This window comes from Caretta caretta, chromosome 2 (assembly GCF_965140235.1).
Source record: "Caretta caretta isolate rCarCar2 chromosome 2, rCarCar1.hap1, whole genome shotgun sequence".
Lineage (NCBI taxonomy): Eukaryota > Metazoa > Chordata > Testudines > Cheloniidae > Caretta > Caretta caretta.
The window spans coordinates 231,498,917-231,524,773 of NC_134207.1; the positions used below are offsets into that span (position 1 = coordinate 231,498,917).

The window sequence follows — 25,857 nt, forward strand, 5'->3', positions numbered from 1 at the left end:
ATTGATAAATAAAAAAACATGCATTTAGAAAACTAACTGGAAGGATGAGTAACAGTATAGTGATATTTTTAAATTTTTGTCCACCTAATATGAAAGATCTTCTGCAAATGCCATAATAGCTAATGAAGCAAACTTTTTTGTATGGAATTCAGATACCATATTTGGTTAGACCAGTGGTTCCCAAACTCGTTCCGCTGCTTGTTCAGGGAAAGCCCCTGGTGGGCCAGGCCGGTTTGTTTACCTGCCGCATCCACAGGTCTGGCCGATCGTGGCTCCCAGTGACCGTGGTTCGCTGCTCCAGGCCAATGAGAGCTGCTGGAAGTGGTGCGGGCCGAGGGACGTACTGGCCGCTGCTTCCAGCAGCTCCCATTGGCCTGGAGCAGCGAACCGCGGCCACTAGGAGGCGCTATCTGCTGAACCTGTGGATGCGGCAGGTAAACAAACCGGCTCGGCCCTCCAGGGGCTTTCCCTGCACAAGCGGCGGAACAAGTTTGGGAACCACTGGGTTAGACTATAGTGTTAGATAGTATAAACATTACCAACAACTTAGACCAATCAACATTCATAGAGCTAAAACATCATTATGAGGAGTGACTTTCTGTAACTGTTTCCAAAAAATAAATAGCACCTATTGCTGTTTGGAAAGTCTGGTGAGAAGCCCCTTAAGACCACTCATATTGAGAAGAAGTTTAACTCTTCTGAATTCACCTGCTCCATCTCTAGAAATTAGATTTTATGAGGCTCAGTGAAGATGTAAATCATTGAGTAGCAAATACTCTAAAGTCAGACAATTATTTGGATAATTTTGGAAATATGCACATTTTGCTGCAGGATACCAATTTGTACTTGCAAATACTTGAAAACTTAAAAAGTTGAAATTTTAAAGATGAACTTTTAAAAGATGAAAGTATATACATATTTATTTTGCTGGGGAGTTTAAAGTGGGTGGATGGTTTTCTTGATCCTGAATATTTATTTTAGTAAATGTTTATACTTTCTACATGAGACACATTAATTTGCAGGGCATGCTAACATCTGTCATCAGGTCTTGATCTGTGTAATGTTTGTGGATTATAGATTGAGCAGCATACAAGATCTTTTTTCATGGATTTCTTCATTATATATATAGTGTAACACAAGCTTTGTGTTTCAACTGTTTTATAGAATGACTTTTTGAATGCATAGTTGAACATGGATTTCATTTATGGAGAAAAAAAGGTTCACAGAGCATTAACTTGTTTTGTGAAACTCAGAATGTTTGATTAAATGTATGTGTAGTATAGCTGTAGCCTTGTTAATCCCAGGATATTAGACACACAAGTGGGTGAGGTAATATATTTTTTTTTATTAGACCAACTTCTGTTGGTGAGTGAGGCAAGCTTTTGAGCAACAGAGACACTGTGACCCATATCTCTGCATTAAACTTGAAATGGACCTAAGCAGGGGTGAAAGTAACTTAAAGGATTGGGCAAGGTGGGGGAGGGGAGGCAGCTCTGGGCCTGCAGAAGGGGCGGGTCCTCAGGTGGAAGGGCGGGGCTGGGGTCAGACTCCCCCAGCCAGCCCTTCAGTGCTGCTCGGCCCGTGCCGCCCAGGGCTCCAGCGGCAATTTAAAGGGCCCAGGGCTCCAGCCGCTGCCAGGAGCCCTGGGCCCTTTTAAATCATCGCTGCCCCTTTTGCCCCTGCTGTCAGTGGCTTTCCTGGTACAGTGCTTAAAGCGCTGCCTTGGCAGCACTTTAATGTCGGCTTTGTACTGGCTCATACTGGCAGCCACTTTCTTACTGGAACGCCGTACCGGCTTACTTTCAGCTCTTGACATAAGCACACATTAAATAAAAAGGGAGTCAAGATAGAACCTTCTGGAATTCTACCTGAGGTGGTTCTTCTGTCATTCAGTAAAGTATTTAGTCAGCATTAGTACTGTCTTTATTCCTTACAGACTCTTAAAAAAGGGAAATCTATATCCAGATTTAAAATCCAAGCAGTGAAGACAGCCTATTGTAGTAGAAAGAAAGAGCCTGAAGCATGAGCCTGGTGCCTGGGGCCTGAACGAACGTCAGCAAAAGTTATGCTATAAGCAACAGTCAGGCCATGTCAAAAGCAGATGCTTGCCTGCAAGGCAGTGTCTGGTACATTAACTCAGCACGAGTATTGCTATCATTGCTAAAGCACACTGAATATGTAAACACATTCCACCAGGCCAGTACAAGAACACCTCAGCCTAGCAATAAAATGATTTGACAAAAGTGATGAATAGTGATATTTTGCCTAATACCTCAGGAGTAAAAGTACGAAGACAGGTGGTGAATAGGAATGTTTGTCTTTAACATCAGAAGGAAAGTACAATGGGAGGTCACAATCATGTCATAAAACGCGTAAGGTAATGCGTAAGCTGTTGATCCTACATTGTTTGTCTCAATCTATAAATGTTGGAATACCTCGCCTTAACCCTTCTTCCAGCCTAGGAGGCAGTGGAAAGTCCCGCCACTGACTGAGCTGCGTCTATTGTCATGGGCATATATGTCGTCGTATCCTTGTAGAGTCTGCCAGGTGCTATTACCATGCTTGGTTGACAATAAACCTGGCCAGGCGCCTTTGCTACTAAAGTCTTGTGGTCATTGGGCAGTTCAATTGAGGTCTGCGCAGAGCTGGGGCAGCAAACAAAAAACACACACAGCCAAACATCTAACAACACCTGTGTACTTAAACAGGGATTTTAGGTTTGGACAGGTCTGTCCCTTATGAGAAGAGACTTCTGGCTAACATATAAAGTTTCTAGCACTTGGATAGTGCCATACAAATAATAATATCGCTTACTATGGAAGGTCTTTTTGATGAGTACTGTGTGAGCTTGTCCACACGAGACATAGACTACATCTACACTACCGTGGTAAGTCGACCTACACTATGCAACTCCAGCTACATGAATAATGCAGCTGGAGTCCATGTACCTTAGATCGAGTTACTGTGGGGTTTACGCCGTGGGGGGTTGGCGGGAGAAAATATTCTGTTGACTTACCTTACTCTCCTTGTCGGGGGTAGAGTATAGGGGCCGAATGGAGAGCGATCTGCAGTCGATTTGGCAGGTCTTTACTAGACCCCCTAAATCGATCGCCAGTGGATCGATCTCAGAGCGTCAATCCTCACTGTTGTGTAGACCTGCCCCTAGTGCATGGCAAGCCATGGTGTGAATGTACAGTGCACTAGCCTGCTGTTTTCTAAGTTATCATGCGGACCCTGTTACCACACTCAACTTCTGTAGTGTGCTTTGAGCTGCTGCTGCTAGCAGTTGGTCCAAGTGCACTATGGAACTCAGTGTGTTGTAGCAGGATCCACATGGCCAATTATTGTGTGGCAAACTAGTGCGGTATAGATTTAAACCCTGACTTGCTGCGCACTAGTTGACCGTGTAGACAAGTCCTCAGTTTCTCATGCAGAAGATCTTTGCCAGGATTTGGAGGAGGAGGGACGGGGGAGGCAGAGGAAATAGATGTTCGTTTAAGTAAAGCAAATCTAAATGCATTCTACATTTTTTTCATACTCCCTACATCAAATGACTGCCTAAGTAAGCATAATGCCTGGGGATCTAGGTATTTAATTAGTACACAGCAAGATAGTTTAAACTGGATAGAAATTTGCATACTCTACTTTGGAGTATTAGCAATTGAAGTCTAATTAACAAGATACCTTGTCAAAAGCCTAAGCATTTCTTAATTAGATAAATTTAATAATATAAATACCATCTTTAACTAATATGTGACAGCAAATGGGGACCAATGTATTAGGTTAAAATTAAATGTGCATTGTACATCTAATTCAGTGGTGCTGATTTAAGTATTTTGTTTCTTGGCATAGGACATATTAGTAGTTGGGAGAGCCTTTGTCTGAATAGCGTGAGGAATCTTAGTGCCGAGTCATGCGAGCAGAGCTGTATTCTATTTTATGTTAGTGCTCTGCTTCTCACAATTTGAAAAATGGAATCTGGGATGATAGTTGCATGATGTAATAAATGCTTTTGGATCTTTGTCACAACTGTGTACAATCCCTACAGTACTTTCCACAACTGTGATAAATGCCCTAAAGGATTTTATATAATACATTTCCAGGTTGTTCTGTGCTTGAGAAGAAAACTTTGATAATGTATTATACTAATAAATTGTTTAATTTGGCTATAATTCTGGAGATAATGCCTTCTTTGAGTTAAGTAGAAAATTGAGAGCGTGTAATGGTCTAATCTGAAGCCATTCAGACAACTTGACTGCAGTTTAATTGCCTTGTATGTTTTGGGTAAAATTTTCTGAAGTGTCTAAGTGATTAAGGAGCCTAAATCCCATTTTCAAAAGTGACTTAAGCATTTAGGCCTTAAATTCTGTGGACTTTCAATGAATCTAAATTATTTAGGCCCATGAAATTTTTACCATATATTCTTAATGAGCTTTCTCCTGTAAAAAGTTTTCCTTTTTAGTGATTTCAGGAAGTATTTGTAACTACTTGCAAATGAATCACCTGTTGACAGAACTTCATTAAGATTTCACCGTTAAAATCAAGAACTTCTTAATTAATATAGGCTGCTTTTCTTAGAATTACGTGTATCACAGCTGAGGATGGACAAACCTGTTTCGTATGTTACATACACTTTTAGAACATTGGTTATTCCCCCCGTTCTCCCCAGGAAAGTGATTCAGATTGCAATAAACATACCATTAGTTCTTTTTTTTTTAAAATAGGGCAGACCAGTTTACACTTGAGGAGAATAAGGGTGACAATTCCAGCATAAAACTGTGATATATGACTTTCCTTATTCTTCTGCTTACAATAGCAAATTATACTACATGTAACTTTGAGTCTGGTTTTTGTGGATGGAAGCCATTAAACCCAGAAGATGCTAAATGGAATATAATAAAAGGAGAGACATCCAATGACACAAAACTTCCTAACAGAGATCATACAACCAACAGTGAACTCGGTGAGTCTCTCTTGCATAGTTTCCCTTCTAAAAGTGAATTTTAATGTCCATGAAGCATGCCTGACTGACTGGAGACTAAAAACGACATAATATATGTAACATGGATAGCATCCGTATAAGCTTATTCCCTCTGGCCCCTTAATGTTCCTCAGTTGTGCTCTTCCTGAGAAGTCCCCAGAGAAGTCATTGGAGTTTAAGTTTCTATGCCTACACTATGATTAATTTCGAGACAGCTAGTGAGGTGCTAATTAATGCTGGTTGTAATGTTGGTTTTGATTCTTCAGCTCTTGCTCACTGGATGGAGGCAGCCAACTTCTTTCATGTATACAGTGAACCACCATTATATCCAGTATTTAGACAGAGCCTACTCTTTTAGTTATTTCTCAGGCAAATTTTCCACTAAAGCCAGGACTGAATCCACAGTAAATAATTTAAACAGTTTTCTTTTTCTGCAGTACAGACATCCTGATCACTTTTGCTTGGGACAGGCGGAGAATGTACAGTATCCTTTGCATTGTTGCTCTACCTCAGTCAGTAGCTATCTCGTTGTTGTGCAGTGTGTTCAGCAGAGGGAAAGGAATTTAAATAAAGAGGGCTCATTTGCATTCTTTTGCAAAAGTCAAATGCTTTTACAAAGCGCTGCGCAATACTCAAAATGTCTTACATGATAACCTACAGTGTCAAGCGTTCTATGATTGTAGCATTATCAAAATATAGGGTTTATTATGCACTGTCCAGAGGAGAATAGACTAATCCAAAACCTGACTGCCTTTAGGTCATTCTCCAAGGCCAATTTTGGATAAAGCTTTCCCACTACTTAATGAGCAGCTCTTCAATATTTCATTTTTAGTCTGAACATTCAGTACGTGGCCCCACACATTATTTCCTGCACTCCATTCAAACCCTGCAGAATTAAGAGGCACGATGTAGAACTTGCAGCCCAAGAAAAGGATGCTAAGGAGTTTTGAAGCCACTTTTGTGCACTCCTAATCCTGGGGGGCAGGAGGAGTCCCAGGCATAACCTGGTCAGTCTTGGGAGCCTGATTAAGTTAGAGCAGCCTCCTTAGGCTACCCTATGAGTTGCAGAGCTGCCCATAATTCCTGCCATGCTTTGGCCCCACCTCAACAGATCCCTCCTAACCTCAGCCCCACCCCGACACTCCTTTTGGCTGTCTGTCACCATGCTTGCACGGGGGATCCTCCCCTTGTTAGATATGAGGATGTTAGGGCTCCTTGACACTACTTTGACCCTTTTAAACAGTATAAAAGGGCTGGAGTGGGGAGGATCTCGCTGGTAGTTCTCCATATTTCTTCAGTTCAGCAGGGTAGATTAACTCCTGATTTATGCCAGCTCCTCTCAGCATTTAGCAGGTGGTAGGGTACCTCTAGTTGCAATAATTCTGCCAGCAGGAAGTTATAGAAGTGCGATATGGCCCCAAATTCCTTCTGCTGTGGGAGGGGAGCAGCACAGCTTGAACAGTGAGTAATGCTGGCTCAGGATAGGATATGTCCCCCACAACCTCTGCTGGCAGGGCTACTATGGAATCTCACCTATAGACTGAAGCTGTGTCCCATGAAGTACCAGTGAAAACATTACCTGCTTATCAGTGAGAATGTCACTAGTGCCGCGGAGAGTAGCAGGCTTTGTTTGTTCAGGAAGGTGCGCCTGGCACCTCCCTGTACCAACCTGGGTAATCTAAACCTGTATATAATTGTGTATGTCATTATTCACTTGGGAGCCCTCTGCTCCATTCCCATGGATCACTGGGGAATGGCTACTATGCATAATTGTGCCAGCACGGTAACTGTTTTTCTAAGATACAAGACGATGAGTGTAATGTCAGTGGGCAAGAATGTGCCCTTGGTGTTACTTTGCATAGACTTTCATGAAAAACTTTTCAGTATTCAATGAAGGCAGCATTGATGGCTCCTAAAATGTGCAGCTTTAGGGGCCCTTGAAGATGTTTATCCTTTCCTACCTTTGTCTTGGGCACATCTGCTATAGTTCCAATCCAAAGGCAGTTAGTTTGCCAGAATTCAGATTAGATCTTTAATTAAGCTTTCATCCCCACTAGCACAGACAACAATGTGAAGCCTGCGGACCACAGGAGAAATTATAGCTTATTTCATTGGTTCACAACATTGTTAACATGCCTAAACACTGCTAGGCTGCAGTGGGAATTTGTTAAGAATAAACTGAATGCTGTACCTAATCTGAGTGTCATTGAATCTTGATTCTAAATGTTATTTACACCAATATTTAAAACCAATTAAAGTGGTCTTTTGGAGCTCCCAGCTGAGGTCTGTATTTTTTTGATCTCTCAGGCTGTCAGCGCTCCTAGTGGTGCACCCTTCCTACACTCTGAGAACTGGACCCTTTCTGGAAGTGGGATGTGGAGGAGTGGGATAGCTGGGCGGCTGTAGTGCTACACACACACACACACACACACACACACACACACACAGGTCTGAAGTTTTCTGTCTGAGGAGGGCAGATGCAAGAAGAACATCTCTGGAGAAGTGCTGGACCCCAGCATTTGAGCTTTCGTTGCAGATGTCCAGTGTTTACTCCCTCAACAGTGGCCTCTGTGCACATTCAGGAGCAATGTGCCTTAGCCTTAGCCTTCACTCCAAACAGCCCAGTTGCATACCCTTTAGAGTGTTGAGTGCTGCTGGAGTCTCTAGTTTCTTCTTCTCCCACATGTCCCCCACCCTTGTACTTAGGAATTCCCATATGGGGGCACTGGGAGTGGGGAAGAGAGCTCCCTACACTCTCACCCTATCCTTTCAGACTCATTAGAAGGCAGCCAAAGTCTGTCCCAAAATTTTCCTAATGATCTAATGGAAGAGAATGCTACTCCACTTGTTAAAATAAATGAAGGTGTTCAATATGCCGGAGGAGATCATTAAGGAAAGGCTAGTTCTCTCACATAAATGTTCACCATTGTTGGACAGTGTTTCTAACATTTCATTGATTTTATTTTTCAGGATCATTCATTTATTTTGGAGGATCACCACAGGCAAGCATGAAACCTGTCATTTCCTGCCTCGGGAGTCCTGTCATTACTAAGCTGTCCTTTGACTCTGTCCATTGTCAGGTAGCTGTTTGATACTAATTGTGATCACTTCATGTCCTCAGGTATTGTGTGGTGCTGCTGAATGCTGTTATAGTTGACGTGGTTGAAAAAGTGGCTGCATTTCAGTAGTGGAGCAAGTGATCATTGGGCCTGATTATTTATTCTGGCCAAGATTAATGTATGAGCTCAGGGATGGGCTAGCTGGAGGGGTAGGTGTGGGACACACAAAGTTATCTTTTTTCCTGATATGTGGGAGCTGGCCAGTCTCCAGTTTAGCTTAGAGCAATCTCAGACCATTCTACTTTTACACTAGGGCTACTCTCCTGGAGACTGTGGACAGCCAAGAATAGCCCTACCCATTCCCTCCGGAGTAACCCTAGGACACCTCCAAAATCACAGATTGACATAGAACCTTTCTGCCATCTCTACCCCAGCCAGGAAATCCCCTTACATTGACATCTCCATGGTGGGAGTTCCATCATTATCTGTATAAATGTCTCAGCATGTGAATCATGCTGAATGTTAATTGGGTAGTGTTCAGTCCCACACCACATATACAAAATACCCTAACATTTTAGTTGAAAATAATTTGAGGTGGATGGGTTTTGTATTTTAATCAATGCAGTGTTTGACACATTGTCAGTATGCACAGAGCACGTCATAGTCAATCAACTTGCATATCTTGGGCTCAATCTTGCAGCTATGCAGGGGAGTAGGAGAGCAATTAGCAGTAGGGAGAGGAATGAGCTGGAGGACTAGGAGGACTAGGAAGCCAGGAGTGAGCCAAGGAGGACTAGGAAGCCAGCAGTGAGAGAGAAATCAGCAGAGTTGACACTCAAGATTTAGGCTGGTAGAAAAATGGAAAAACAATTTTGTCTGAAGTTTTGGAATTTTGAAGAGTTCGAAATTGAACTTTTTTTGTTTTGTTTTCAAAAATGATCACAACATATATATTTTCTTATTTTTTGAAATGTTGAGGTTTGTCCCCTTTTTGCCACAGAACTACAGAAAACACTGTAATAACAATAAATATTGTGCCTTTTTAGTGGGGGAAGGGAGGGTTTTACTCCCCCACCTTTCCCTAACTTTTCAAAACTCTTCCAACTTTTGGGAAGTTACAGGGTCACAAAGTTACAATATTTCTTTTTTCCTTTTGCCATTGTGTAACTTTTTGAAAGTTGAAAAGTTAGAGTGGAAAAAAAGGGAGGGGGGAGTTGTGAAAACCTCCAAAATCCTAAACATCATTCATTCTTTTGCATTCGCTGGTGAAAAAGGTAAAAAAGTGAGAAAATGAAGTGTCAGAAAAGATGAAATTAAAATTTTTTTTGTTTTGGAATTTTCTGTTTTGAAAAGTAGAGGAATGTCAACAAAAATGAATGGTTTGCAATGGGGTGTTGGGGAGAGATTCTATTGCTATCTCCCTTAGTTCCCTCACTGGAGGAATCCTACCTCAGCTGGATCTAAGGATTTTAGAGCCCGTTTATGCCAATCTAACCCTTTCACCTGTCTTAAAGGGGCTGGAGTGAGCATGAGGATCTCCCCTCTTAATTCTTACAACTTTACAGAGTGCAGTGAAGAATCAGAAGTCAAATGAAGACCATTCTCTGAGCATCTTCCCCCTGTAATGAAATAAGAGGGCCAGAATGTGGCTGTAAAGCATTGCCAGCATACTGCTCCTGCAGGAACTCCTGGAGACGTGTCTGAGATCGGCAGGATGTCTCTCAGAGCACAGGGGAAGAGCAGGTGCTGGTTATATCCTCTGGAAGGTTCAGCTTGAACTCCTCCTTGTGTGGGGCCAGCCTGCCGGCTGGTGCTGTAATGGAATGGGGACCCTGCACCACTATCTTCACAAAGTTTGGTGTGACAGATGACATTAAACTCACGAAACCCTAACCCCCATATGTATGGCAAGGCAAAAGAGCCCTTCCTTCACCTGCCTTAAATTTTAAAGCCTGCTAATATTTTAAACTAAAATGCTAATCCTCCCAGACTTGCTCCTACCAGTGTTTACAAGTCATCCATCTTTAGAGCAGCTTTCCTCCAGAGAGGTAGCAAGTGACAGTATTGCACACCAACAACTTTAGGACATGGTTTAATTTACAGTAGGGAACTAAGGTTGAACGGTTAGCAGTGAACATTAATTTACAAAATTGTGGAAAGCTTGTGAAAGTCCAGCTGGTTTGGTTTCTCCTTTGTGAGACTTTGATCAGAGGCAGATTACTGTTTTGTGGGGCTCTGGGCCAGAGAAAATGGGGGCCCCTCCCCACCCCTTCCACCTGCAGTTCCCCCTGCACTCCACCAGCATTACTGCCAGGAAAATGGGGTTGGGGAGCGGGTGCTTGCCCCCGCTCCGCCCAGAGTTGGGTGAGTGGCACCTGGCAGAGCAGCCCTGGAGAGGCCCTGCCTCCAGATCAGGGATTCAACGTGAGAGTACCCTGTGACTAAAGGGCCATGGTGTAAGACTGACAAACCCACACGTGGAAGGCTTTGCTGTGGAGTAGCTGAGCGAAGGTCTTGCTTATACTTTGTGCTGGTCTTTTTCTGTTAATAAATGAGACCCTCCAAAGGGGGCCCTCTGTAGTACCTGAAGACCTGCTTGGACTTATTTAGACACTGGGGGAGAGGAAATCAAGGTAGAACTCACACATATCTCCATCTTTGACAGCAGGGGGGCACAGAAGGATGGCCTGCACCATGGCAGTCCTGTTTCCCTGAACACAGTGGGAACAAACAGCAGGCTGTTTCCTTGCTTGCTATTTCCAAACCTGCCTTTCCAGACATTGATCTGCTCAAAAAAAGTTCTCTCTCTCTCAGCTTCCTCCCAGGGCTGATTTCATACTGCTTCTCCTCCTGTCTGCTTGCATTCTGATCCTGTCTGCTGCTGATACACATAGCTGCAACTAATGAATACCCCAGACCCTGTATACTCAACCAGTCCCAGAGAAAACCTTCTTATTGTCCTTGAGTTAATTCTTGCTCAAGCCTTCCTGTGCAGCCCAGTGCCTTAGGCAGTGGCATCTATTAATTCAGCTGTTTTAAGCCAGAAAGTGGCTTAATTGTTTTTTCCACTGAGGCGATGTCTACACTACAGACTTCTGCCAGCATGGTTGTGCTGGTCAGGGGTGTCATGAAATGTGATCCCTGACAGACATAGCTATGCTGGCAAAAGCTCCTTGTATAGACACAGCTTACGTTGGCATTTCTGCTGGCATATCTTATTTTGTTTGGGAGAACTGGAATAAGCTCTACAGGTGAAAGTTCAGTTTTGGCAGTATAAGCTGTGCCCATGTTAAGAGCACTTTGCTGGTGTGGTATCCTAGCATAGCTATACTGGCAGAGTGCTCCTAGTTTAGACCTGGCCTTAGCCTGAATGGAAGGTGGTTACCCCACCCATCAGCTTCAGTGAGATCGGTGATTGCCTATATATCAAAGACAGACTTGCTGGCAGCCACCAACAATCTCCAGTACAACAGTGCTATGTGGTAGTTAACCTAAAATGGTTTGAATTCTTTAGATCTGTTTGCTTACAGCCTGTAATTTAAGAATCGGTAAATTGGAGAACATTTTCTGTATAATCTTATGATCCAAGGAACACTGTGGACACTCAGCACAAAGAATGGATAAAAAACTGGAAAACAGACTGCTTAACAGCCAGTTATATTCACCAGCTGAGTATCTCTTCATTTGCATTCAGTGATTAGCAACTATCTAGGGCTTGCAGTGAATTTTCAGCTGGAGGATTCTAGCTTTTCATTATCTAAAAAAGTGGGAAAAATTATGAGAAAAAATAAGACAAATGTAGTTTCCTTGAAAATCGTATTTCTCTCCAGTTCTTGTGATCAGAATGGTTTTCAGAATACTACTTAACAAAAAGTAATGAAACTAGGTCGGGATATATGAGCCAACAATCCCGGTATTACACTTCTGTCTAAAGGGCTAAAGAATTGTGTCTTCTGTCTTCCTGATTCCATGCCTGCCACACCAGTTTTTCCAGCTGCTTCCATCCTGGTGTCCCCTCTTTTTAAGCTTTGACCCTGCACTTGCATTTCAGGAGACCAGCAGGATAATTTATGGGAGAGGATTTTTTTTTTTTAATTTTCAACCCCTGGAAGGTTTACGGGATTGTTCCTGAAAACTGAGGATCAGATGAGGACTGAGGATGCATATGGTATTTCATGGTTTTACATCATTCTCTGACTTTCCTTAAGCCTAGCTTAGGCTGCCTTTTCAGATATTTCGCCCATGTCTCAGGGTACAGTTTTGAAAACAAAAATTATTCTTGGTGGAGCTCCCTGATGAGAGCCCCCAGTGAGGTAAGGGAAATCATAGATAGATGTCTATAGGTTATGATGGAAATACATTTTAAAAATCTTAGTTACATATTTATAGTGGCTTTACTTTTTTGACACAGATTACCTTTCGGATCCTATACATTCAAAGTGTGTTTCCTGTATGCCTGCTGCATTTAGTCTTGTGCGTGTGTACACAATGCAGTGGTACCGCATATGCAAAGTTAGTTTATATTATAATGGTGTAAATGTATATTGAAATTGCTGTAGGTTGGCAAGCTGTCCAACACTTTTTTAATAAACATTTATTTCAACAGATAATATTTTGGTATCAGTTGTCTCAGGATTCCCAGCTCTCTGTCTTTAAGAGAACCGTCCTTGGTGAGAATTTGCAAAAACTTGGTAACATGACAGGTTTGTCCAAGAGGCAGTGGACTAAAGCAAATATTCTTATAGAAAGCAAACCTGAGGAAATGTCACCACCTTTCCAGGTAACTCTATTGGCAATTATATTTCTTTTCTGTACAAATAAGCTATTCTAATATGGCTTTTAGAATTAATTTATTAATTTAAAATAATCTTTGCTTACACTTTTATAAAGAATTCCTTTAAGCTTTTTTGTATAGATGTGGAAATAAAAGAGGAATGTCAATGTTTCAGAAGTTTGTGCATTAAAATCACACATTTATGATGAAAATCAAGTAGCAGATGTGCAGTCTATTAAAAATGGGATGAGTATTTATGATACAGTTGAGAAAAAACATATATCTCTGGGGTCTACTAACAGGACTGTTGTAAGCAAGACACAGGAGGTAATTGTGTCACTCTACTCAGTATTTGTGAGGCCTCAGCTGGAGTCCTGTGTCCAATTCTGGGTGCCACACTTTCGGAAAGATGTGGACAAATTGGAGACCATCCAGAGGAGGCAAAAACATGGTGAAAGGTTGAGAAAACCTGTTTTATGAGATGAAAAAAATGGGCATGTTAAGTCTTGAGACAAGAAGACTGAGGCTGGGATTTGATAAGTCTTCAAATATGTAAAGAGCTGTTATAAAGCAGATGGTGATCAATTGTGTTCTGTGTCCACTAAAGGAAGGACAAGAAGTAATGGGCTAAATATGCAGCAAGGAAGATTAAGGTTAGACATCAGGAAATACTTTCTAACTATAAGGGTAGTTAAGCTCTGGAATAGGCTTCCAAGGGACATTGTGGAATCCCGATCACTGGAGGTTTTCAAGAACAGGTTGGACAAAGACCTGTCAGGAAGGTCTAGTTTTACTTGTTGCTGCCTCATCACGTGGAGCTGCGGTTGATGACTTCTCAAGGTCCCTTCCAGCCCTACATTTCTATAATTCTATGATTATACTCAAAAATTAGCAACTAATGATATTGGCTACCGGGAGGGTGAATGCAGGCTCCTGGACATTTCAGTCAGTAACAATCAATACTTCAGCACTGATCTCCAACCACAGGGTTTAGTTTGACTTGCAGATTATCTCATACCTGCATTTAACTAGGTATAGAAAACAACTGATGAATCACTCACCAACTAAAATATAAAGCATTTAGCAAAGCAATCTTCCTGTTTTGGTCTTTACATTTTGTATGCCACCGTCATAATAAAAACTGTCAAACTATGGATTACAGCCAGGGTCCTCAAACTTTCCATAAGGAGATTGCTGCAGAGATATCACAATTGATTAGTTGTTGAGCAACTTTCCTCTCATTTCAGGTCACTTGGACCACTTCACCTCCCAGTCACAATTGATAATGTGCCTGTGGCTACTATAATAAAAATAGAAAAGTAATACAGGGAAAGTGTTTGCACCAGTACCTTTATTTGATGCTAGTAGTATGTGCAAATGAGGAGGAGAGTCAGCAGCATGGGATCAGCAAGTGCTCCATAGAGCACAATTTGAGAACCTGGCTTACAGGGTGTTTTTCTATTTTAATGGAACCAGGGTCAGATCTCCAGGCTACTACAAAATTAATGTTTCATCTGTGCTCACCCATAGGATACATCCTCATTGTTGATTCTGCAAAGTGGTCATTAGCTCCTGGATTAAAATGTAATTCTTCATGTGGCACTGTAATATGGAAAATAGATGGTTTCCCACATAGAGTTCTCTTCCATGGTGGGTGACGCAAACTGTTGACACTTTAGCAGAGTTGAGGAGTTTAATCAGCCCAACTTCTGCTGTGCAGGATGCTGTTTGAACATCATTAGAGGTTAACAATGTGCTTATTTTATCAGATCAGTACCAAGAGGACAAAAGCAATAGCATTAAGCATTCCCAAGTCAGCAATTATGTATTACACACTTCTTTAGTGTGTCAGTAATTTTCTTATATTAGAATTAATTGTCTTCACATTTATAGATTTTGCTTTTATCCTTAGACTTCTCATTAATATTGTTAGAAAAATCTGCAATAATTTCATATGCTTCTGTCCATATTGACATGGAAAGTCTTGCCTCTTTTACTTCTGGAAAAGGGCCATTCAATGATACTATTGCTGAATAACATTAGAATCACTTCCTGCAATGAGTCTTTGAAAATGTAATGACCACCAAACGGAAAAGAGATCCTGTTTTGGAACCTACCTGATTTTGACAAATATTCTAGTAAAATCAAAGTAAATTATGGAACAGAGATATAGATAGGTCACATATAGAATACCTGCCCAAACTGGCTTATATAGGATATCTCGAAACATTTTATTTATCTACTTAGTGTATCTAAAGTAGTCAGCTCTCCTAGAAGTATTGTGCCCGTTCGTAAGAGTACAATATGGTACTAGAAATCACATCACTGTGCCAGTCAAACTCTGAGCCCAACATACATTAGAGAAGTATGGCCTTTAGGCATGGTGTATCAAATGTCATCATGAAATCAGCTCTACAGCACTGCCTTATGCTATCAGATCCTGAGGTAGGATCCACAGCAAACCTCCATTGGTACTTCCTGAAATTCCAATGCTACGTCAGTTTAGAAAAAATGGATTCCTCAGCTGAATACTCTCCTTTCTGGGTACGGTCAGAGATTGGTATGTAGTGATTCCCACCAATGGCGCAAAAAGCCAGGATGTGGGTTAAACACCACCAGAGCCCTGACTCATCAACCCTGGGCACTCAGTTCCGACTACAAGAGTGGGACAAGGCAATCTCCCTTCAAGCACGTATTGGTGGGAGATAATCACACTCCATCACAAGTCCTGCATGTCTTTTAGCACAGAATTTGCCTTCTGGAAGATATAGATCTTTTGGTAGATTTGCCATGCCTTCTGGTAGATTTGCATTACTCCACCAGCATAAAGTAGCCATTAACCTGGTGGATCTGACCATATGAAAATTCCTCCTGCATGTGGGTGGATCCTTGGGTTATATAGCACTGCCATAGTAGCTTCTACACCACTCTTAACTGTGCAGAGGTGTGGCAAGAGTGTGCCAATGCCCCAGTGATTCCTGCCAGCTGGAATGGCCCCTTGGAAACTTTGCCTTTATTTTGGATCAGGCAATTGATCTGGGGTGCTCTGAAAAGTTCTCCAAGAGCATTTCATGGCTGGATGATCGTGTGAGCATGTCTTGTTTCATAAATGTGCCAGCCACCCTCACTCCCCCTGTGATTATTTTTGTCATCAAGAAAACTATTTAGAATATGGCTAAGAAACAAAAGCTATATTTCACATCAGTGAAATCCTGAATGAGAGGGCTGTAGTTAAGTGAATCAGTTTAGTCCTCCAGTGACTTTCAGGTATGAAATATGTTGTTGTTTTTTTACTGTGCTAGCTGGCAGGGAGTTTGGGGCATAGTGTGTTTAAAAGTATCTTTGTATGCACACATTACACTATATGTATTTCTTATATGGAAATGTCTTATTGACCTCAGCAGACATGATATAAATGAACTCATGTCTCAGTTAAATTGAGTTGTAAACCACCACATTTAGTTACCCTGAATAGCTCATTTAAAAAGGCACAGGACTTCATGGTTCCACGAGGAACACAGTACATTCAGGAAGTGATGATTATTATTGCTTAGGGTTGAAACAAGGTTGTTTAGGTTCTATAATGTTTTGTGAAGGTAGTTATGTCTTTGAGAGTTTAGCTGTAAGTTTCTGACTTGAATCTTACCATGCTAACCTCAACCATATGTTTCGTTGGCTAATGGCGTCCTTCAAAACTGTGATGGTTGTAGATGGTGTTTACTCTCCATACAGATACCTGGAATTGTAAAGAAATGATATTTCCTTTTGTAATGTGACTTTTAATAAGATTATTTATTTCTGTGTCATTATAGATCATTTTACAAGCCACTGCTCTATCAGAGGATGCTACTGTTGCTATAGACGACATCAGCATAACAACAGAATGTGGTACTGCATATAAATCATTTTCCAATACCAGCCAAGAAAGCAAAGGCAAGTTAAATTAAAGCAAGCAAATTAAAAAAAAAATCAGAAGGACAAAGTATGGTGTCAAGCTAACTTTCTTTTTTATGCTTTGTTGTTCTTTCACAAAAAATATTCTTCTAGTTAATGTCATTTTGTGGTTTTTCCCTAAAAAAAGAATTAAACAATGAAATAACTAACTTGATTTGAAGATATTTTTTAGCCTTTCATTGACAATGAATTCCAGAATAATTTGAATTAGATATTACATATGTGTAAATCATAATATTCATACTTTCAGAGTAATGTTGCCTTGTTAAAGTCAGTGAGTATGAAAAAGGATGCTACAACGTAGCTGTCAGCTGTATGGTTATACAGACACAGACGAAAAACAAGTATATAGACATTATGTATAGATCAGATCCTCAGCCAGTGTTAACTTGCATAGCTCTGATGGGTTTCGGTTCAGTTATGTCCGTTTGCACCAACCGAAGATCTGGCCCTATGTGCATGTATTATTAAATTCCTTCTATTTCCTATATTTTATATCCATGCCCCAGCTATACTCTAAAACAATCCCCTTGCATAAAAAGCCATTAAAGTGTTTGTGGGAATGATCTGACCACTTCTTATAAGGGTGTTAGGTGGAAAATAGAGCAAGACATAGGTCTATTTGTGACAGTGCATATTCTGTAGTGAAGCCTATCATCTTATGTCTAACATGACTTGCTATAGTTTCCATTAGAATCACAGTGATCTAAACTGCAGCTGGATGGAAAGAAAGTATGACTTTTATGACAAAACTCCATCTGCATCATAAACGTATACATCTTGGTACTTTTCAACACTGATGAATATGTTTGTTAAATAGAGTAGTGTTACAAGGTAGCATGGGCATAGACAGTCTCTAGGGAAGTTACTGATTGTAGGAGTGTAACACAGAAACCTGAATTTCTTCAATCCTTTTCTGGAAAATGTATGACATAGTGGGAATGTAGACCTTTTGGTTTTCAGATGCGTTCCCTGCTTCCCCATATATTCTACTGTATTAAGGCATTTAGGAATTAGTAGAAGAGAGTTCCTTTTCAAAAAGGGTTCTTTAAAAAGAAAAACCCTACCCTCATATTAATCACATAGTAGTGTCATTTTTTAGAAATTTACTTTTTAAGAAGGGAGCACTTCCAGCAAAGTCCTTACCAGACTAGTTGGACTGGTATGCTACCAAATTAATTCACAAACTGAAAAAGAAAAAGTATGTGTCTTTTTTTTTTTTTTTTTTTTTTTTTTTTACCCCTGGTCTGAAATAAAGTTAGCACATTTTGGGTATCACTTACATTGAACTCTGTTCTGGACTATCTTCTAACACACATCTTGCTAACCGTCTAACACAGAACATCTGGCTTCTGGAAATTTTCTTATATAATAAACAGGAAACATTATGATCAGAGGCAAGGGGCACAGTTGCTAAACTGAATCCTCTAGGCACAAAACATTAGTGCAAGATTTGCCCTTGATTGGCCGGGGTGAAAGCTATATGCTGTTGAAGTATCCATGAGAAAGATGTCCTGTGCATAGAATGTTCACTCTAAAATGGTTGACTTTCAATAAGAGTTGGTCCTCAAACTCCCTTAGATGCTGTTGTGTTAATTTTTATGGAATATATGGGCCCAGTGGGTCAAAGATGTTAATATGGCCATGTCACTATACAACGCTAAACAATTAAATATGGTTCAAGCTCTTCAGTCCAGAGACATTGGCCTGCTTAGTCTAATGGCAACAATCAATATTAAAAATCTTTAACCATTTATTAAAGATAGAGGAAAGGAAAAAGCAATTAAAGCATTGAAATATAAAATATCAAATAAGGTGTCCATTTTAACAATATTCTTTATTCCTTTTAACTGTAGAGCTTTTACAGTCTTAGATGGTATTAACTGTCTTTTTGGGAACAAGAGAAGATAGCTGAGATGGTCTGGAGTTTGAGTTAGAGTCCAATTCCACTTACTTGGAGACAAAGCAAGATAAACACACACAAAAGAGGACAGCAAAGATAGAAAATTCAACTTCTGTCTCTTGTGACAGGAAGGAGCTTGACCAGGGTAGTCGGGACCAAGGGTCAGATCGGGGCAAACCTGAGGCTGGAATTAGAACATAATCAGGGTCCAGGCCAGCATCAATATCAAGGGTCAGTGTCCAGTCAAGTTTCAGGATATGAGTCAGGAGGCAAAGTCCAAATCAAGCTGAGGTCGAAGCCAGGAGTAACAAATGGTCATGGCAGCTACAGGAGATCCATACTGAACACTTCCTGGATATTTCCTGGAATGCCTCTTAGGTTTATGTAGGGCGGGGAGCCTATCAGATGACTTCTGGTAGGACTTTCCATGGTCTGTGTCCACAGAAGGTTGTGGGCAGTGCAGCACATTCTGGTTACAGCTACCTCTGGCTGGCAGCACAGAGCCTGGCAGCTCGGCCAGCCAAGGTTCTAGACCTGTGAGGCCTTACATCCTGTGCTGACTCTTGCTTGCAACCTTGTACCAGCATTGGGCTGTTTAGGGTGTGGCTTTTTGCTGCCTCTTTCGTCATAGGCTCACCATATTGGCTGGCTAAGCTAGGCTCCGATTAAACAGAAAGGGGAGATAGGAAAGAGAAGAAATAAGGGTGTGGGAAGGAAAATAACACATGAAAGGAAGTGGTGAGAGCATGAACCTAAGTTTCTCATTCTAGGAGTTGTTCAGGATTTAGCCAAAGCTGGTGCAGTTGGTGATATCATCTGAGTCCCTATCTCTGGCCTGGTCTGGTCAGGACATCTCTCAGGATCAGGATGATGAAGGCTCAACGGTGCCACGATGGATTGCACGGTCCCAAGAGGTTGTGGCGGTGGCAGCCATGACTGTGAAGCTTGCTCCTTTCAGCCCATTGATCGTCTAGCCTAGCACCATGATTCCTGCTATCCCCAAGTCTTATTTTTAACCCTTCCCCCCAAGGGGGCAATGGGCGAAATATCCCATCCTCCTGATTATTTTGTCCACCAATTAGGCCTAATTTATGACCCACCAATTTTGGTCCATTGATTTTGGATTCCATTCTCCTTTGTTTACTGGTCACAATCTTAACGTGGTCCTTGGGTGGTATCAATAGACCTTTTTGTTGGGACTAATTCAGTCTTCCTGTCTTTAACTTCGGCTGATTTTTATAAGCAATTTTATGTAACAGGCTGAGTTGGACTTTGGTTATCTTGGACAACTTAGGGCAGGTCTATACTACAAATTTACATCAGCATAGCTGCACTAATTCAGCTGCGCTGCTGTTGTGCGTCTGAGGACGCTCGATGCCAGTGGTGGGCAACCTGCGGCACGTGGCCCGTCAGGATAATCTGCTGGTAGGCCACGAGACAGTTTCTTTATATTCACAGTCAGCAGGCACAGCCACCCTCAGTTCCCAGTGGCTGCAGTTCGCTGTTCCCAGCCAATAGGAGCTGTGGGAAGCGATGGCCAGCACATTCCTGCGGTCCATGCAGCTTCCTGTAGCTCCCATTGGCCGGGAACAGCTAACCGCAGCCACTGGGAGCTGCGGGCGGCCGTGTCTGTGGATGGTCAGTGTAAACAAACTGTCTCACGGCCCGCCAGTGGTTTACCCTGATGGGCTGCAGGTTGCCACCCACTGTTCTATGCCAATGGGAGAGATCTCTCCTGTCAGCTTAATAACTCCACCTCCCTGAGAGATGTTAGCTAGGTCAGTGAGAGAAGCTCTCCCATTGACATAGCACTGTCTACACAGTGGGTTACGGTCGCTATAACTACATTGCTCAGGGTGTGGATTTTTCACACCCCGAACAATGTAGTTAAACCAAAGTAAGAATGTAGTGTAGATCAAGCCTTAGAGTATAAGCCTCTGCACGTTAGTGCTTTTGAAAATTCTGTCTTTAGATTCTAAGCTTTTCTAGACAAGTACTTTTCTTATCAGCAGTGTGGTGCACCCAACACACTTAGGGATGTCATGGAAAATAATTATACACAAGTAGACGGCTGCTGTCATCTAGAAAGGAGAATAACATTAACTGGATTTCTAGTTCACCAAAAATGGTGTGAAAAAGTCACTTTATATATAACTGATTCAATCTGCGTGCAATATTATATATGTAAATGGTGAAAAGAACATCTTACCAGTTTTCATTTTTTTTAAAGGGGAAACAAACTTTACAACCACTGAATCTTCATCCCTTTTTTGTCCACGGGGTTATTTACCATGTGAAGATGGAGCCTGTATTTCGTCTGACAAGTTTTGTGATTTCACACCTGACTGCTCAAATGGGAATGATGAAGCCAAATGCTGTAAGTGAAAACATATTGACTAGTAACTCATGCTGTAAGGACGTATATACATATTCATTGGGAGTCTTGTGGCCAGATTTCCGTTACTTCATGAATGGTGTTATTGAATCGAGAGTAAAAACTCCAGAGATGCAGTGCTTTCAATTTGAATCTGTATTGATGTCTCTTTGTAGTCTTTGTACAGCTGCCCTGTTAAAGTTTAAAACAAAAAAGCTGTACGCGGATTTATCAGCAGAACGGAGCTGTTTAAAAGAGTGTTTTATTTTACAGCACCCATGATGTAAAGTACTAGATACAGTTTTATGCTGGGGTGAGAAAATTATTACCATGTTAGTCAGGGCCTGATTTTTCAAAGATGAGCACACACAGTTGCACTTGTCTAATTTTCACATACAAATGCTAAAATTGGATTTGTAAATCTAATATTTATGCATAGGCATGGCCATTTAGAAGCACAGCTGGGCATGTACAGATGCAGTTACTCAGTTTGCACAAGCAATCATGGTTGAATATGTCAACTTTCAAAATTAGACCCTTGCTGTTCACTTAGATACTGACCATGTTGTTATAAAAGCCCATGAGCCATGATCATTATGCCAAGTTACCATGCATTTGCTGATTTTTCCAAAGGAGATACTGTCACAGATCCATAGGATCAGTGCTATGCCCTGAGCTTTGCTTGGAAGAACCTCTTCTGTGTGCCAGACTCCCAAGGGAACTCAGTCTTCCTTCAGGGTAGGCTACACCTACAGTCTGCCTTCTAAGACTGAACTTCTGGGGCTTCAGCACTTCTGCTTCACACCATGAGCTCTGTTCAGTGAGTCCAACTGAGAGAGACTCCTGGCAGAGACTAGTACACTCTTCAGGGATTAATACACTTCACCAGATATTTGCAGAGACACTCAAATAGCATTGTCAAAACAGTCGGGTTTATTAGTCAATATAGCATATTGTATATTTATTAGGAATATAGCATAGGAAATCCCTAGGTTAGCACAAAAGAATGTAAGGTAAAGCATAGCCCAAGTCCATTCTGGTTAGCCCAGAGCCCAGCCAAGCTGTAGTGAACTCCATGTTCAGGCTCTGTCTGTCTGTCAGTTTGATCTTCTTAATCAGTTCCCAGGTGAGAGCTCCCAACTACTTCCAGAAGCCAACTATTGTGCCCCACCTCACATCTTCCCAGTTCTTTATTCTCAAGATGGTGGATTTTGCTCAGCTTCTCTGCTGAGAGGTAGGGAAATCCATCTCTCTCTAGGTCATAGGTTGCTAGGTGTCAATGTCTGTGTGATTGGATTTGCCATTGTCTTCTTGGATTCTCCACTGACATGGGGTCAGTCTCAGCCAGGTTTTTTTAATGACCCATTCAAGCTCAGACAGATAGGCGACATTCATACCTATGTCTCTCAGCCTGCTCTGAGAGCAAACAGTCCTTCCCCCCACCACCACTGGATAGCCATGAGGCACACATAGGATTCATAAAATATTACAGAAAATTCTTACTTCATCACAGGTACTATAAGCAATACTTAGTAAAAGATTATTGGAAAATATAGTATGATTATTTTTTGACAATTGTCAAGGTTCCTCCCCCACTCTGAACTCTAGGGTACAGATGTGGGGACCTGCATGAAAAACCTCCTAAGCTTATCTTTACCAGCTTAGGTCAAAACTTCCCCAAGGTACAAAATATTCCACCCGTTGTCCTTGGATTGGCCGCTACCACCACCAAACTAATACTGGTTACTGGGGAAGAGCTGTTTGGACGCGTCTTTCCCCCCAAAATACTTCCCAAAACCTTGCACCCCACTTCCTGGACAAGGTTTGGTAAAAAGTCTCACCAATTTGCCTAGGTGACTACAGACCCAGACCCTTGGATCTTAAGAACAATGAACAATCCTCCCAACACTTGCACCCCCCCTTTCCTGGGAAATGTTGAATAAAAAGCCTCACCAATTTGCATAGGTGACCACAGACCCAAACCTTTGGATCTGAGAACAATGAAAAAGCATTCAGTTTTCTTACAAGAAGACTTTTAATAAAAATAGAAGTAAATAGAAATAAAGAAATCCCCCCTGTAAAATCAGGATGGTAGATATCTTACAGGGTAATTAGATTCAAAAACATAGAGAACCCCTCTAGGCAAACCTTAAGTTACAAAAAAGATACACAGACAGAAATAGTTATTCTATTCAGCACAATTCTTTTCTCAGCCATTTAAAGAAATCATAATCTAACACATACCTAGCTAGATTACTTACTAAAAGTTCTAAGACTCCATTCCTGGTCTATCCCCAGCAGAAACCAGCATATAGACAGACACATAGACCCTTTGTTTCTCTCCCTCCTCCCAGCTTTTGAAAGTATCTTGTCTCCTCATTGGTCATTTTGGTCAGGTGCCAGCGAGGTTACCTTTAGCTTCTTAACCCTTTACAGGTGAGAGGAGCTTTCCCCTGGCCAGGAGGGATTTCAAAGGGGTTTACCCTTCCCTTTATATTTATGACAACAATTATGTAAAAGACCAGTGCAAATATAATATCAAAATTGTATTATCTAAAAAGAAGCTTGTTGTATTCTCTTACCCCATGCAGTATCATGTGTTACTGAATATGATCAGAGCTACAATGTAACATTTTGCCACCTTTGCTAATATGATACAAAGGTCCTACTCGTTAATTATCAGTTTTGGAGAGGGAATTTCATAGCTGCTGCTCATGAAAATGATCCTGGGACCAATGCACCTACAACACTGCAAAGTAGTGCCAACAGACAGATGAAATGAGGACAAGTACAGTGGACAAGTACTTCTCCATACAGTGTCTTCTCCCTCCTCCCCACCCCTGCCCCAGTAACCTTTAGTCCTGCATCATCCCCACAATTCTAGTGCATGGGCATCTCTTGAATAAAGCAGTTGTTTTAATTTTGAAATGGTTTGTAACAAGTTGCATTCAAGGTTTGGGGCTTCAACAGATGAATGCACTAGACTAGAAACACATTTTCTCTCTTTAAAGAACATGTTCTCAAAGATAGAGGTAAAAAGGAAGCAATCAGCAGGGGTTAACGAGAGGCGTCTGCTTCCTTCCTTTAATGATGGGAGAAGGGGAAAGCAGTTGTGTTTAACACAGGACTCCAGCAAAGAGAGCAGGTGGATCCTGTTCCTTTAATGCAAGGGGATGGAGGAGAGATACCCAGGGGAAATACTTACCTGGCTGGAGTGAATACGCTATTTTTCCTTATGCGTATTCTGTGTTATTTTGGATTGAATAAAATGATGAGGAGTAACTAGAAAAAGCTCATATATCTGAGATCTCTTTTGTTTCATTTGTGGAGATAAATATGCTGTAAATTACTTCCATTAAAAAAAATGGATCACTTGATGATTACCTGTTCTGTCCGTTCCCTCTGAGGCACCTGGCATTGGCCACTGTCGGAAGACAGGATACTGGGCTAGATGGACCTTTGGTTTGACCCAGTAGGGCCATTCTTACGTTCTTGTTCTTAATCACCCTGCAAATTGAAGTGTTTTCAGTAGTGAAACTCAAACCGTTGGTATGTCACTCAGCATTTGTTCTGGAATAAACCTTGCCCTCCCACTAGATTATAGGAGGTGGATAAATGTTCGCAAAAGACCAGAAGGAGACCATTATGTTAATTTTCACTCACAGATCTATTTGGGAGTTTGAAGCTCTGGATTTCCAGGCGGTGAATATCTAGAACATTCTTATATAGATTCATAGATTCCAAGGCCAGAGGAACCTTTGTGATTGTCTACTCTGACCTCCTGCATAACACAGGCCATAGAACTTCCTTGAATTAATCCCTGTTTGAACTAGAGCATCTTTTTAAGAAAAAAAATCCAGTCTTCGTTTAAAGATTTCCAGTGATGGAGAATCCACCACAACCACTGCTAAGTTGTCAAATGGTTAATTGCCCTCAATGTTCAAAAAAAAAAAAAGTACCTTATTTCTAGCCTATTTCAGCTTCCAGCCTCTGGATCTTGTTATATATATTCTGCAGCTAGATTGAAAAGCCCTCCCTCTGTTATCAAATTTCTGTTTCCCCATGTAGATAATTATAGACTGTGATCAAGTCAGACCTTACCCTTTGTGATAAGCTAAATAGATTGAGCTTCTGGATTTTCTCTCTATAAGTCACATTTTCCAAACCTGCAATCATTCTTGTGGCTCTTCTCTGAACCCTCTTCAATTTATTATCATCATCCATGTTGAAGTGTGAAGATCAGAACTAGACACCCTATTCCAATAATTCTCATATCAGTGCCAAATCTAGAGGTAACATAACCTTCAGATTCCTACTCATTGTTCTCCTGTTTATGCATTGAAAGAATGCATAGGCCCTTTTGGCCACAGTGTCACATTGCAAACTTACGTTTAGCTGATTATCCACTATGTTCCCCAAGTCTTTTCCGGAGTCACTGCTTCCCAGGACAGAATCCTCAATCTTGTAAGTATGGCCTGTATTCTTTGTTCCTAGATGTATGACTTGTGTTCAGCTTACCAAGTGATCCAGACCACTCTGTATCAGAGATCCGTCTTCCTCATTATTTACCATAATTTGTTTATTTCCTATTATAGACAGTTCTACCATTTTCTTCTAGTAATGGAGCAACAGCATTGTTAGGATTCCTTTTGTTCCTAATGTATTTGAACTTCTTCTTACTGTCCTTAACTCTGCTGGCCATAGATTTCTCCTTGCAGTATTTCAGTTCCCTTATCAATTTTCTACAGTTCATAGCTTCTAATTTATGCTCATTGCTAGAAACTTCCCCCTTTTGCCATTTGTTTGTTTATA

General features: G+C 41.3%; 1 protein-coding gene across 1 annotated transcript in view; it reads left to right on the forward strand.

Annotated features, from left to right (window-relative positions):
* MALRD1 (MAM and LDL receptor class A domain containing 1) overlaps nucleotides 1-25,857 on the forward strand; it is a 468,338-nt gene that overhangs the window by 66,531 nt on the left and 375,950 nt on the right. Inside the window, exons 11-15 of the mRNA XM_075124752.1 lie at nucleotides 4,817-4,963; nucleotides 7,952-8,061; nucleotides 12,647-12,820; nucleotides 16,627-16,747; nucleotides 20,902-21,048. Coding sequence (XP_074980853.1) covers nucleotides 4,817-4,963; nucleotides 7,952-8,061; nucleotides 12,647-12,820; nucleotides 16,627-16,747; nucleotides 20,902-21,048 — 699 coding nt within the window. The remainder of the gene's footprint in view (nucleotides 1-4,816; nucleotides 4,964-7,951; nucleotides 8,062-12,646; nucleotides 12,821-16,626; nucleotides 16,748-20,901; nucleotides 21,049-25,857) is intronic.